Raw genomic sequence first — 15,805 nt, forward strand, 5'->3', positions numbered from 1 at the left:
GCAACTTCACCTAACTACTAGGATAATTAGATTGGATTTTTTTTTCTGTTAGTATCTCTGATTAGGAATAATATTAAATAATTCAATCTCTTGATCACTTACAATTAAAGTAAATGCCAGAACTAACTCTCCAATGTTTAAGTGGCTAATCTTCAATAACCACCTCCTTTTAAAAAAAACAGTAGACTCAGAATAGTTATCACAGGTCTTGTCCAGTCCCTTCATAATAGAGAGAACAACACTGAAGCCAGTCAGTTCATTCTTCCCCTTGGTGCCTTTTGACCCTAAATTATCCTGGTGGGTACAGATTTTGCCTAATCAGGTGTTATCCAGACCTCCTCCTATACCAAGTTTATGTTATGGGCAGAGTGGTAAGTTTAGGATACTTACCGTAAACTATTGCTGCTGTCTAGTGCAGGATGCTGAAGTACAGGTGCTTAAAGATATTCATAATTCTTTTATGGAAAATAATAGCTTTATAGGAACCCATTTCATTTAGTTCATGTATATAATGAAGTGAGTTGGCCTTCTGCTTAGAAGAAAAACAACTTTTAATAAATGTTCTGAAGAGCATCATTGTTTAATATCCCTTACCTCTGTTATATATTTACATTCAAGTTTATACAGCTAAATGAGCCTCTTGTTACTTGACTAGTACAGGTCCTTGTTAAACAATTAAATCACATTATAATCTAACACTTAGTAAAGCCTTGCATGGATATTTTTACATATTAAATACTACAATTTCACTCCCTTTAATAAAGCATCAAAAAGCAAAGCATCTGTTATCACATGTTATTAGTATGACATGGAAATGCATAACTAGGACCATGGTTTAATTTTACTCTCCTTTGTAGAATTTTTAAATAAGAAATAGTACTTCTAGTAAAATTTGAATGTACTTTTGGTAATTTAAAAAATCTTTTCTCCTACTCACTGACTGTAATTCAATGACCTATACAATAAATTCTGTCCCGAGTTTAATGAAAAATATAGTTTATTTGAAGAAATTTTGTTTCTCCTTATTTCCAGTAAACCCAGGGTTACATTCAGTGTGAGTTTATTAAAAAGTAGCTTATCGGTGGTATCTGGTAATGTCTGTTTATCCCTAGACCCAATTAAATAGAGGTATTTTAAATGGGCAAAAATAATAGAAATTAAATTGATATTGAAAAATGAATATTCTTCAAAACAGAATGGTTGCCATTCAAACTATTATTATATATGTTTGCTGAACATATTGTAAGAGTCAGTACTTTAGTTTTAAAAATTGGACTATAGGCTTTTTTACTATTTGCTTTAAAAATGTGTATTGAAATTTCTTTTTAGGAGAACCCCCAATCAAAAGAAACTTGTTAAATGAATTTGACAGGATAATAGAAAATCAAGAAAAATCCTTAAAGGCTTCAAAAAGCACTCCAGATGGTAAAATATGCTTTTTATCCATATTTTCCCTCTCTATAAGTACTATCCATAATATTCTTAAAGTTATTTTTTCAGCTCTTTTGAGTATATAGATAATTGGGCAAGACTTTATAGTTTGATTTGTTAAACTTATATCTTGCTTTATTTATATAAGCTTCTCCATAATATCTGGTATGATGCAGAGGTTCTTCGTAATTAGGAAATGTGCAGTGATTATAAAATAATGGCTTTCTAAATTAAAAAGCTATAAAAATGTATTAAGAACTTAAAATTTATTAAGAAGTCTAAAAATTTAAAGCTTAGGTTCTAGAATTTGGTCAAGCTTTTGGCACTCACCATGCCACCAAAATCACTCTCTCCTAAGTTACATGGTGATCTCTCTGTTGGCAAATCCAGCAGACATTTGTATTCTCATTTGACTCCATCTTTCAGCCATATTCAACATGGTTGGTCACTTCTGAGACCACCACTCTCTTGGTTCTCTTCTTACATAGCTACTTCTTCTCAGTCGTCTTTGTTGATTCTTCCCTATTCTTTCCTTACTCTAAACATAGGTGTATCCCAGGACTCTATCCTTAGATCCCTTCTCTGCCTATACTTCAATGACTACCAAAATAATATCTGCAGCCTTTAGCCTATTCTGGAACTCCAGACTTATTTATTCATTTGCCAGTTTGAACTTTTCTACTGGTATTGCTAATGTGCAACTCAATTGGTATAACCAGCGCTGAACTCCTGATTCCATTCCTGCCCCAGACCTGCTCTTTCTGTTGGCTTTCCTTTCTCACTGCCATTTTGTCAGCTGATCACATCAAAGGCTTGATGTCATCTTTTACCCTTGTTTCTTCATACTTCACACCCAACCAATCAATAAGTGCTATAGGTCCTGCCTTCAAAATATAACAAGAATCTGATCATTTCTTCTCATTTCTACCCCTTTATCCAAGCCACTGTTATAGCTTCTAACCCATCGCCCTATTTTTGCCATTCCCTTTCTCCCAGGCTAGTTGCCGTACAAGCAGACAGAATCACTCTTATAATACAGAGGTCAAATCCTACTTAAAACTCTGTGGCTTCCTATCTCATTTAGGCTGAAATTTTAAGTTCTTAACATGAATTACTTGAAAATAAATAATACACAGGTAACTGTTCACTATACACTTGGCTCCTGGTTTGGAAAGGAAGAACTGAGATAGTAAAGTAGAAATGTATTAAATTGTGGAGGGATAGTTCTGAAACACATGGGATAAATCCCACAAGAGGCAGGAACACTTTGGAATTTTCTAACTCATTTAATGATAGAGATGTGAAAGTTACCTTAAAAACAGACTGTTTTGAATGTCTAAAAAACTATTATTTCTGTTGTTCTTTAATTTAATGGGTCTCAAACTTTAGTCTGTACAAGAATTTTGAACGGAGTTGGAAACTAAAACCATAATTACTATTCTTTATTAGAAGTATAAATAATATCTAGGATAGTTTTTACCACTGTGAATTATTACTTGATAAATTGTCTTTCAAACCTGTGTAAGTTGTGACTTTACTCTCTAGGTATTGAAAGAATGGTGTTAGATAGCATGCATAGAGGCAACTCTTCTCCTAAAACCATTGTCCTATGGGAAGTAAATAAAAGAACATGTATGTAATTCTAACACTGATGTTATTGCATAAAATGTTGCCATAACTCTTTTGGGGATTTATCTTAAGCCAGTATATATTCAGTATTTATTTGACCATCACATATTACTTTTTTTTTAAATGATTTTTTTCTCAGCATGATCTTGATAATTTGCAAGTGAATGATTGTTTTCCTTAAGGTTTTTGTTTTTTTAATTTTTATTGTAATTCAGTTACAGTTGTATGCTTTTTCTCCCCATCCCTCCACCCCACCCCAGCTGAACCCGCCTCCCTCCCCCACCTCCACCCTCCCCCTTGATTTTGCCCATGTGTCCTTTATAGTAGTTCCTGTAATCCCCTCTTCCCACTGTCCCCTCCCCCCCGCCCCCCGGCTATTGTTAGATTGTTCTTAACTTCAATGTCTCTGGTTATATTTTGTTTGCTTTTTTCTTCTATTGATTATGTTCCAGTTAAAGGTGAGATCATATGGTATTTGTCCCTCACCGCCTGGCTTATTTCACTTAGCATAATGCTCTCCAGTTCCATCCATGCTGTTGCAAACGGTATAAGCTCCTTCTTTCTCTCTGCTGCGTAGAATTCCATTGTGTAAATATACCATAGTTTTTGGATCTATTCATTTGCTGATGGGCACTTAGGTTGCTTCCAGTACTTGGCTATTGTAAATTGTGCTGCTATGAACATTGGGGTGCACAGGTTCTTTTGGATTGGTGTTTCAGGGTTCTTAGGATATAATCCCAGCAGCGGAATTGCTGGGTCAAAGGGCAGTTCCATTTTTAGTTTTCTGAGGAAATTCCATATTGTTTTCCACAGTGGCCTCACCAGTTTGCATTCCCACCAACAGTGCACTAGGGTTCCCTTTTCTCCGCATCCTCTCCAACATTTGTTTGTGGATTTGTTTATGCTGGCCACTCTGACTGGTGTGAGATGGTACCTCATTGTGGTTTTAATTTGCATCTCTCTGATGGTTAGCGATGCTGAGCATCTTTTCATATGTCTCTGGGCCCTCTGTATGTCTTCCTTGGAGAAATGTCTGTTCAAGTCCTTTGCCCATTTTTTAATTGGGTTGTTTGTCTTCCTGGAGTGGAGTCGTGTGAGTTCTTTATATATTTTGGAGATCAGGCCCTTGTCTGAGGTATTATTAGCAAATATGTTTTCCCATATTGTTGGTTCTCTTTGTAATTTGGTGCTGTTTTCTTTAGCCATGCAGAAGCTTTTTATTTTGATGAGGTCCCATTTGTTTATTCTTTCCTTTATGTCCCTTGCTTTAGGGGATGTGTCTGTGAGAATGTTGCTGCATGGAATGTCTGAGATTTTCCTGCCAATGTTTTCCTCTAGGACTGTTATGGTGTTACAACTTATATTTAAGTCTTTTATCCATCTTGAGTTTATTTTCGTGTATGGCGTAAGTTGGTGATCAAGTTTCATTTTTTTGCACGTAGCTGTCCAGATCTCCCAACACCATCTGGTAAAGAGGCTGTTTTTGCTCCATTTTATGCTCCTGCCTCCTTTGTCAAATATTAATTGATCGTATAGACTTGCGTTTATTTCTGGGCTCTCTGTTCTGTACCATTGGTCTATGTGCCTGTTTTTATGCCAGTACCAGGCTGTTTTGATGACAGTGGCCTTGTAATACAGTTTGATATCAGGTATTGTGATCCCCCCTGCTTTGTTCTTCTTTCTCAAAATTGCTGCAGCTATTCAGGGTCATTTATGGTTCCATATGAATTTCTGAAATGTTTGTTCTATATCTGTGAAATATGTCATGGGTACTTTAATAGGGATTGCATTGAATCTATAAATCGCTTTGGGTAGTATGGCCATTTTGATGATGTTAATTCTTCCAATCCATGAGCATGGTACATGCTTCCATTTGTTTGTGTCGTCCTTAATTTCTTTCTTCAGTGTTGTATAGTTTTCTGAGTACAGGTCTTTTACCTCCTTGGTTAGGTTTATTCCTAGGTATTTTATTTTTCTTGTTGCTATATCAAATGGGATTTTTTTCCTGATTTCTGTTACTGCAGTTTCGTTGTCGGTGTACAGGAATGCCTTTGATTTGTGAGTATTGACTTTGTATCCAGCTGTTTTGCCAAATTCATTTATTAGGTCGAGTAGTTTTTCGGTGGAATCTATAGGATTTTCCATGTACACAATCATGTCATCTGCAAAGAGTGACAGTTTCATTTCTTCCTTTCCGATTTGGATTCCTTTTATTTCCTTTTCTTGTCTGAGTGCTGTGGCTAGGACTTCCAGTACTATGTTGAATAGGAGTGGTGAGAGAGGGCATCCTTCTCTTGTTCCTGATCTTAGTGGGAAAGCTCTAAGTTTTTGTCCATTGAGTGTGATGTTGGCTGTAGGTCTCTCATGTATGGCCTTTATTATGTTGAGGAATGCTCCCTGTATTCCCACTTTGCTGAGTGTTTTTATCATAAATGGGTGCTGTATCTTATCAAATGCTTTTTCCACATCTATTGATATGATCATGTGATTTTTGTCTTTGCAGTTATTGATGTGATGTATTATGTTTATTGATATCCAAATATTGTACCATCCTTGCATCCCTGGGATGAATCCCACTTGGTCATGGTTGATGATCTTTTTAATGTATTGCTGGATGCGGTTTGCCAATATTTTGTTGAGAATTTTAGCATCTATGTTCATCAGCGATATTGGCCTGAAGTTTTCTTTCTTCGTTGTGTCTTTATCTGGTTTTGGGATTAGGATGATGCTGGCTTCAAAAAAGAGTTTGGGAGTCTTCCATCAGTTTGGATTTTTTTGAATAGTCTGGGAAGGATAGGGGTTAGCTCTTCCTTGAATGCTTTGTAGAATTCTCCTGTGAAACCATCTGGTCCAGGGTTTTTGTGTGTTGGGAGTTTTTTGATGACTGCTTCAATTTAGTCTGCTGTTATTACTCTGTTCAGGTTTTCTGCTTCTTCCTTCAGTTTTGCAAGATTATATTTTTCTAGAAATGTGACCATTTCACCTAGGTTTTCAAATTTCTTAGCATACACTTCTTTGTAGTAATTTCTTACAATCCTTTGTATTTCTGTGGTATCAGTTGTAATCTCTCCTCTTTCATTTTTAATTGTGTTTATTTGGATCCTCTCTCTTTTCTTCTTGATGAGCCTACTTAAAGGCTTGTTGATTTTGTTTATCTTTTCAAAGAACCAGCTCCTGGATTCATTGATCCTTACAATTGTGCTTTTAGTCTCTATGTCATTTAACTCTGCTCTGATCTTGGTTATTTCCTTCCTTCTGCTTGCTCTGGGCTGTCTTTGTTGTTGTTCCTCCAGTTCTTGTAGGTGTAGGGTTAGGTTGTTTGTTTGAAATGTTTCTGTCTTTTTAAGGTAGGCCTGTATTGCTATGAACTTCCCTCTCAGGACTGCCTTTGCTGTGTCCCATAGGTTTTGGGTTGTTGTGAGTTCATTTTCATTTGTTTCCAGAAAGTTTTTGATTTCTTCCCTAATCTTGTTCTTGACCCATTCATTGTTTAATAGCATGCTATTCAATCTCCATGATTTTGAGTGTTTTGGGTTTTTTCCTTTGGGGTTGGTTTCTAGTTTCAGCCCCTTGTGGTCAGAGAAAATGCTTGATATGATTTCAATTTCTTGAATTTGTTGAGGCTTGCTTTGTGTCCTATCATGTGCTCTGTCTTTGAAAAAGTTCCATGTACACTTGAAAAGAATGTGTATTTTGCTTCTTTGGGATGAAAAGCTCTTTGTATATATCAGTTAAGTCCATTTCCTATAGGGTATTGTTAAGTGACACAATATCCTTGTTGATATTTTGTTTAGAGGACCTGTCCATTTTTGATAGTGGGGTGTTAAAATCCCCTACTATAATTGTGTTGCTGTCAATATCTTTCTTGAAGTCCTCCAAGATTTTCTTTATGTATTTGGGTGCTCCTATGTTGGGTGCATATATATTTACAATGTTTATGTCTTCTTGGTGGATTCTTCCTTTGAGTATTATGAAGTGACCTTCTGGGTCTCTCTTCATGGCCCTTGTTTTGAATTCTGTTTTGTCTGATATGAGTATTGCTACCCCTGCTTTTTTTTCCTGTCCGTTTGCTTGGAAAATTTGTTCCCAGACCTTCACTTTCAGTCTGTGTAAGTCTTTTGTCCTGAGATGGGTCTCTTGTAGGCAGCATATGTGTGGGTCATGTTTTCTTATTCATTCAGCTATTCTATGTCTTTTGATTGGAGCATTTAATCCATTTATGTTTAAGGTTATTATCGATAGGTCGTTATTCATTGCCATTTTTTCCTACCTGTGTTCCTCTCTCTTTCTCTTTTCCTTCCTTTCCTTAAAGCAGTCCCTTTAGCATCTCTTGCAGAGCTGGTTTGGTGGAGCTGTATTCTTTTAGACTTCTTTTGTCTGGGAAACTCTTTATTTGGCCTTCTATCTTGATTGAGAGCCTTGCTGGGTTAAGTAGTCTTGGTTGCAGGCCTCTGGTTCTCATTACCTGGAATATTTTTTGCCATTCTCTTCTGGCTTGGAGCGTTTCCATTGAGAAGTCAGTTGCTAACCTTATCGGGGCTCCCTTGTACGTTACTTCCTGTTTCTCCCTTGCTGCCTTTAAGATCCTCTCTTTGTCTTGGAAATTTGCCATTTTAATTTTGATGTGTCTTGCAGTGGGTCTCTTTGGGTTTCCTTAAGGTTTTTTTATTATGAACATTTTTACACACAGAAAAGCTGAGAGAATACCCATATAGCCAGTATATTCAACAGTGTTACTATTTTGCCCTGTTTGTTTATCTAATCACATATAATATGTGGACATGAATAGTAATAGATCTATGGGGATAATATATGTATACGTTTTTGCTAAAACATTTGAGTGTTAGTTTAAGACGTGACATTTCATAATGGTATAACCACAGAGCCATTATCCCAGAAAAGTTGCTTAATATCTGATATAATCAAATCTCAATAGTCTTCTTACTTTTTCATTTATTTACTTAATTTTTATGACAGTAGCACTTTTAAATGACCAAGCCAGTTGTTTTGTCGACTGTCCCACATTCTGGATTTGTTTGTTTCCTTGTAGTGTCATTTAACTTTTTGTTGTAGTCCCTATTTGTATAAAAGACTTAATTAGGATTAGGTTATGTGTTTTTGACAAGAATGCCTCTTAGAAGTGCTGTGTACATGCATTGCATTATATCAGAGGCACATTGTGTCTAATGACTTGATCACTTGTTAAGATGATAACCACCAGATTATGCCATTAAATAGGTATATTTTTCCATTTGCAGTCAGCAAGTACTGTATTTTGCCATGTTTAATGCACTCCCATGTATACTGTACTCCCACGTTTTGGGCCCAAACTTTCAGGAAAAAAATATCTTGTTTTAATTTTTTAATTAATTTATTTATATTTAGAAGCAGAGCCAATTATTATATTTCAGGGTATTATTTTGCATATGGATATTGTTATTGTTTTCTAGAGTTACACTTCTAATGCATAAGCATAAATAAAAGAATTTAAAATTTGTATGTAGATATGGAATTAGTACTACCCATTTATAATGTGCATCCTTCCTTTGCCCTAAAAAATTTGGACAAAGAAGTGCATGGAGTATACACAGCAAAATACAGTAATCTGTCGGATGATCCTTTAGTCCTGTGAGAATGTCTAGTTTACCAAACTGTCTTTCATTCACAATTTTAACATCCATTAATGATATTTACTTGAGTCAATTATTTAATTGGACATTGGAAAATAGTGATTTTCAATTTATGTAACTCCTTATACATTTAGTAGCTGGGATTCTTCAGCAAGGAAGAGCTTTCCCTTAACAACTTGGGATCAACTATAGATTGGGAACAACTTTTTAGGAAGAACTATAGTTCTTCTTAAAAAGGCAAGTTAAAATCTTAAATTTTATAGCAACTATAAATTATAGCAACTATAGTTCTTCCTAAAAAGGCAGGTTAAAATCTTAAATTTTTCCATTTAACTACCAGTTTTTCAGATTAAAGGAGTAGTTGCTATAAAAATCACTACTAATGGTATAAATGAATTTTTCCTCTGTTGAATAAAATTGATTTTTAGATTCCTGTTTATAATGCATGTATAAAGTTTAATAGTAAAATGTATTATATGTACATAATGTACATTTTCACAAAAAGAAAAATTCTTTTTTATTTTAAATCATCCCAAATTTAAAACTGGACACCTCTTTAAAGTATTTCCAGGGTTTGTTTACTTTTTTTTTAACATGTCTTGATCAACCTTTGGGCACTTCCATGCTTTTTATTATCATAAAAAGATTTCCTAGGATGTCCTTATAATTCCCTGCCATACTCCTCAAATCACTGTTTTTCCAATGATCCTTTCAGTGGTTAATAGCTTTTAAAACACCAGGATTGGGGTTCGGCCTATTCTCATTGTGCACATTACTGTTTTTTATGCTTCAATAATAACAGCACCATAGTTACTTATCCTGCAGTGGTGGTTCTCAAAATTTTTGATCTGAAGACCTTTTTATCTTTTCTTTAAGTATATTTTATTAATTATGCTATTACAGTTGTCTCAAATTTTTCCCCTTTACCCCCCTCCCCTGAGTACCCCCCCTTCCCTTCAGCATACCCGCCTTAGTTCATGTCTGCAGGATGTGCATTTAAGTTCTTTGGCTTCTCATTTCCTATGCTATTCTTAACATCCTCATCTATTTTGTACCTACCAATTATGCTTCTTTTTTTTCTCTCTTTTTTAAAAATTGTTCAAGTACAGTTGTCTCCATTTTCCCATCACAACTCCCCCCAACCCCGGCCCTCACTACCTTCCTTCCACCCTCGATCCTACCCACCCTGGGCTTTGTGCATGTGTCATTTATACATGTTCCTTGACAACCCTTCTCCCTTTCCCCCCATTATTCCCTCCCACTTCCCCTCTGATTACTGTCAGTTTGTTCTTAATTTCAATGTCTCTGGTTATATTTCACTTGCTTGTTTGTTTTGCTGATTATGTTCCAGTTATAGGTGAGATCATATGGTATTTGTCCCTCACCGCCTGGCTTATTTCGTTTAGCATAATGCTCTCCAGTTCCATAAATGCTGTAGCAAATGGTAGGAGCTCCTTCTTTCTGCTGCATAGTATTCCATCGTGTAAATGTACCACATATTTTGATCCTCTTATTTACTGATCAGCACTTAGGTTACTTCCAGCACTTGCCTATTGTAAATTGGAGTGCATAGGTTCTTTTGAATTGGTGTTTCAGGATTCTTAGGGTATAGTCCCAGCAATGGAATTGCCAGGTCAAAAGGCAGTTCCATTTTTAGTTTTCTGAGGAAATTCCATACTGTTTTCCACAGTGACTGCACCAGTCTGCATTCCCACCAACAATGTACTAGGATTCCCTTTTCTGCACAACCTCAGCAGCAATGTTGTTAGTTGATTTGTTTATGATGGCCATTCTGACCAGTGTGGAGTGGTATCTCATTATGGTTTTAATTTGCATCTCTCTGATAACTAGTAATGCTGAGCATCTTTTCATATGTCTGTGGGCTTTCTGTATGTCCTCCTTGGAGAAGCATTTGTTCATGTCCTTTGCCCATTTTTTAATTGGGTTGTTTGTCTTCCTGGAGTGGATCCACCAGAGTTCTGTATGTATTTTTGAGATCAAACCCTTGTTGAGGTATTGTTGGCAAATATGTTTTCCCATATGGTTGGTTCCCTTTTCATTTTGCTGGTGTTTTCCTCTAGCTGTGCAGAAGCTTTTTATTTTGATGAAATCCATTTGTTTATTCTTTCCTTTATGTCCCTTGCTCAAGGGAACATACTGGCGAAAATATTGCTACATGGAATATCTGAGATTTTTGTATGTTCCCCTCTAGGACCTTTATGGTGTTGGGACTTATATGTAAGTCTTTTATCCATCTTGAGTTTATTTTTGTATATGGTGTAAGTTGGTGGTTGAGTTTCATTTTTTTTTTTGCATGTTTTCTCATTTTGGGGAGCTATACAGATCTTCCAACCTTTGTTGAAGAGGCTATTTTTACTACATTTTATGTTCCTTCCCCCTTTGTCGAATACTAATTGGCAGTAGAGACTTGGGTTTACTTCTGGGCCCTCTATTCTGTTCCATTGGTCTATGTGTCTGTTCTTATGCCAGTACCAGAGTGTTTTGATTACTGTGGCCTTGTAATATGGTTTGATGTCAGGTATTGATCTCTCCTACTTTATTTCAGTTCGTGTAGCCTTCATTTCTTCCCTTATGTGTTTGCCATACTCAATTTTTCTGAGTGTCCTTATCACCAGTGTTTTGAACTCTGCATCTGAAAGGTTAGCTGTCTCCATTTTGCTTAGTTCTTTTTCTGGAGTTTTGATCTGTTCTTTCATTTAAGCCATATTTCTTTTTCTGCTCAATTTGGCAGCTTCCTTGTGTTTATTCTGTGTATTAGGTAGAGCTGCTTTGACTCTGTCTTGGCTCACCTGTTACATTGTAAGTGGCAGAGCCTTAGGTATTCGCCAGGGGAGGACAACCCTCTTCACTGCTTCTATGTTAGGGCACTGTATGTAAGGGAGAGGTTGGAGAGGGAACAGTGTCACTTGCTCAGCACTCACCCTATTTTCAGTCACTTCACCCACTTTCTGTATGTGAGTGGTGCTCCTATAGCTATTGTGCTGGTGGTGGTTTCCAGAGTGGATGGGTTTGCTCATGTTTTAGGACCTTGGGGGCCCTTAAAGGGACTCTCCTGAGAGCCTAGCAGTATCTTCTACCACCCCAGCTCCTACTGGGTTTTACAGCCAGAAGTTATGAGGCTTTACTCCAGGCACTAGAAACCTGGGTTGTATGGTCTGGCCTTGGGCTGGGATTGCTAGTTCCCCAGGTGTTCCTCCCAGTTTTTATCCACCACATGTGAGTTTGGGACCACCTGTTCCACTGGCCACCACCACACTGCCGTGGCTCCCCATCTCTACCTCTCCTACCTCTCTGGATGAATATTTCTTTTTTAAATCTTAGTTGTTACACTTCTATACAGTTTGATTTTGTGGCAGTTCTGGTTGTTTTTTGTTTTGAGGTTAGTTGTGATTATTTTTATGGTTGTGAGAGGAGGCAAAGTATGTCTACTTATGCCTCCATCTTGGCCAGAATCCTTTTCATACTGTTAAAAATTATTGAGGATCCCAAGAACATCCATGTATGTGGATTATATTTATTTGTATTTACTATGTTAAAAATTGAGACTGAAAAATTCTTATTTGTAACATTGTGCATTGGTCATGTTGAAAGTCATAGTCCACTTAGTTATATAGTTCTTCCAAATATTGGTATTTTTTTATACAATATTGAGCAGTCACTTTCTATCACCACTGATCTAATGTGAAAAGTTTTAGTATTGAGAAGTTGTCAGAGTAGCAGAGCCAGATGTATGCTTTCCAAAATTATAGTTTTTGTTTAAAAGCTTAAATTTTACCACTGACAACAAATAATGCCATTTGCTTTACTTGTGGTGACAGGTTCACTGAATATCCAAGTCTGAATAATTTTTTTTGGTTATTGTTTTGGTTATAACTTTCTTTTTTGGTTATTGTTTGGTGAAAATGGAATTATGTGAAAAATGCACATAAATGTGCGGCCTTGAGCTAATCATTGCCCATCATCTGCAACAGTATGCACCAGTAGTGCAAATGTCAAGTGAAAAAGACATGTGAGTCCAAGATGGAGGCGTCAGTAGATACACTTTGCCTTCTTGCACAATCAGAAGAAGGACAACAAATTATTTTAAAAACAAAAAACCAGAACTGCCAGAAAGTCGAATTGTATGGAAGTCCAAAACCAAATGAGTTAAAGAAGAAACATTCATCCAGAGTGGTAGGAGAGACGGAGACAGGCAACTGGGATGGAGAGGACTTGTGGCAAGGTGGTGGCTGGAGGACTGGGCGGTCCCAAATTTGCATGCAGATAAACTGGGAGGAACAACTGGGGATCAAGAAAGACAGTGAAACCCAGGATTCCAGCACAGGAAAAGAAAGCCTCAAAACCTCTGGCTGTAAAAACCAGTTTGGGTTGTGGCGACGGGAGATATTCCCAGTCTCACAAGACAGTTTGTTGCCAGGGCCCACAGGGTCCTAGAATGTACACAAAGCCACCCACCTGGGAATCAGCACCCGAAGGGGAAAATTTGTTTGTGGGTAGCAGGGAAGTCGAAAGTCAGCTGAGAGCCGAGCAAGGGCCATTGTTCCCTCTCCGACCCCACCCCCCATGCAGCACCACAACCAGGATGTGGGTTGCCCTGCCCTGGATGATACCTAAAGCTCCTACTCTTACAACATAACAGGCACACCGAGACAGAAAAAATACGGCCCAAATGAAAGGATAGATCAGAGCTCCAAAAACAGAACTAAGAAATGAAGAGATAGCCAGCCTATCAGATGCACAGTTCAAAATACTGGTAATCAGGATGCTCACAGAAATGTTTGAGCATGGTTGCAAAATAGATGAAAAAGTGAAGGCTATGCAAAGTGAAATAAAGAAAAATATGCAGGGAACCAACAGTGAAGGGAAGAAAACTGGTACTCAGATCAATGATTTGGAGCATAAGGAAGAAATAAACATTCAACCATAAAAGAATGAAGAAACAAGAAGTCAAAAAAGTTAGGAGAGGCTTAGGAACCCCCAGGACATCTTTAAACATTCCAGCATCCGAATCATAGGGGTGCCAGAAGGAGAAGGAGAGAAGAGCAAGAAATTGAAAACTATTTGGAAAAATAATGAAAGAGAACTCCCCCCTCTGGCAAAGGAAACAGATTTCCAGGAAGCCCAGAAAATTCTAAAGAAGTTGGACCCAAAGAAGCACACACCAAGGCACATCAGAATTACATTCCCCGCGATTAAAGATGAGGAGAGAATCTTAAAAGCAGCAAGAGAAAAGGAGACAGTTACCTACAAAGGAATTCCCATAAGACTATCAGCTGATTTCTCAAAAGAAACCTAGCAGGCAAGAATGGGCTGGGAAGAATATTCCAATTCATGAAAGGCAAGGACCTCCATCCAAGATTACTCTATCCAGCAAAGCTATCATTTAGAATGGAAGGGCAGATAAAGTGCCTCCCAGATAAGGTCAAGTTAAAGTAGTTCATCACCACCAAGCCCTTATTATATGAAATCTTAAAGGGACTTATCTAAGAAAAAGAAGATGATCAAAAATATGAACATTGAAATGACAATAAACTCACAACAATCAACAACTGAACCTAAAAATATCAAAAACAAACTAAGCAAACAACTAGAATAGGAACAGAATCACAGAAATGGAGATCACATGGAGGGTTATTAGTGTGGAGGAGGAAGGGTAAGAATGGGGGAAAATGTACAGGGAATAAGAAGCACAAATGGTAGGTACACGATAGATGGGGAGGTTAAGAATAGTATAGGAAATGGAGAAGCCAAAGAACTTAAATGTACAACCCATAGATGTGAATTAAGGGGGAGGAATGCCAGTGGGGCAGGTGCAGGGGGAGGGGGAGAAAGGGGAGGAAAAAATGGGATAACTCTAGTAGCATAATCAATGAAATATATTTTTAAAAAGAGACATGACATATTACTACTACTGCTGCCATTTTGGGGGGGGGGTTTGAGCCAGTTTGTGCTTTATTGACCCTGCGATGCTCAGGCCTTGACTGCATACTTCCACAGTGGGTACAGCCACTCCTTCCACTGCTGCAGCTTGGTCTTCAAGTTCTCTTCATGCTTGTAGAGTTGGCAGTGCATTACCTGTGTTTTCTTGGGTGACAGACCCCGGGGGCTTGTATTTCTTGCCCTTGTAGAATTTCCTGAGGTTCTCTTTCTGAGTCTGGTTAATTACGGTGAGAACATGAGTGATAGATTTGCGAACAACTCTGATCTTGGAAAGCTTGGAAGCTGCTCCGCTTGTCACTTTGGCCATGTGTAGCTGGGACAGCTCCACCTTCAGGTCGTCCAGCTGTTTGAGCAGCTCCTCCTCCTTGCCACGAAGGTCTGGAGCCTTAATTTTGGCCATGTCTACACAAGCTGCCGCCGCCTGCTAGGAGAAAAAGAATATTATTATTATTATTATTAGCAGCAGCAGCAGCTTTCACAGCTTGGATTCCATAATAGAGTTGTGGCCACCCCCAGGGATTACCCTTTAAGATCCATTGTCTTACAGTATACGCATATATAATAGTTTCAAATTTAATATACACACACACTCATTATTTTTCTGTCTTAAGGTATCAGGATGTTATACAATGTTTTATACCTTCTTTGTTTGTTGGTATTGTTTACTTTAGAACATATCTGGACATCACTTCTAATGAGTATGTAGAGCTCCTCCTCATTCTTTTCATGATTGTATAGTACTTGATCACATGGCTCTATTAATGCATTCTAGTTTTTTCGACTAGTCTCCTCCCAATGGACTAGTAGGAGATATAAGTACAAGTTACACACTGAGAATAAATAATATCTAAATTTAGCTTATAATCCTTTACAAGACTAACTCTTAAATTAGATATTTGCATTGGCAATGAGCTAATACCTTTCAGTTATGATTAACATCAGCTAACTTCATACTTTTTTCTTTAATGTTTGTACTGTGAGTTATTTGGAATATAGTCATGAATCTATGAATCAAATATGTCTTTTAGTAGTTATTTACTGAGCATCTATTATATGCATTATAAATGTTAAAGCTTATAATTATATCAAATTTTTAATATTTGTAAATATTTATGCAATATAAATATTGTAAATATTTACAATAATATGTAATG

General features: G+C 37.1%; 1 protein-coding gene and 1 pseudogene across 1 annotated transcript in view; one reads left to right on the forward strand and one right to left on the reverse strand.

Moving 5' to 3' along the window:
• Positions 1-15,805, forward strand: part of BRCA2 (BRCA2 DNA repair associated) — a 74,273-nt gene that overhangs the window by 22,009 nt on the left and 36,459 nt on the right. Inside the window, exon 12 of the mRNA XM_053920682.2 lies at positions 1,330-1,425. Coding sequence (XP_053776657.1) covers positions 1,330-1,425 — 96 coding nt within the window. The remainder of the gene's footprint in view (positions 1-1,329; positions 1,426-15,805) is intronic.
• On the reverse strand, positions 14,682-15,051 carry LOC112323196 (large ribosomal subunit protein uL29 pseudogene; annotated as a pseudogene).

This window comes from Desmodus rotundus, chromosome 3 (genome assembly GCF_022682495.2).
Source record: "Desmodus rotundus isolate HL8 chromosome 3, HLdesRot8A.1, whole genome shotgun sequence".
NCBI lineage: Eukaryota > Metazoa > Chordata > Mammalia > Chiroptera > Phyllostomidae > Desmodus > Desmodus rotundus.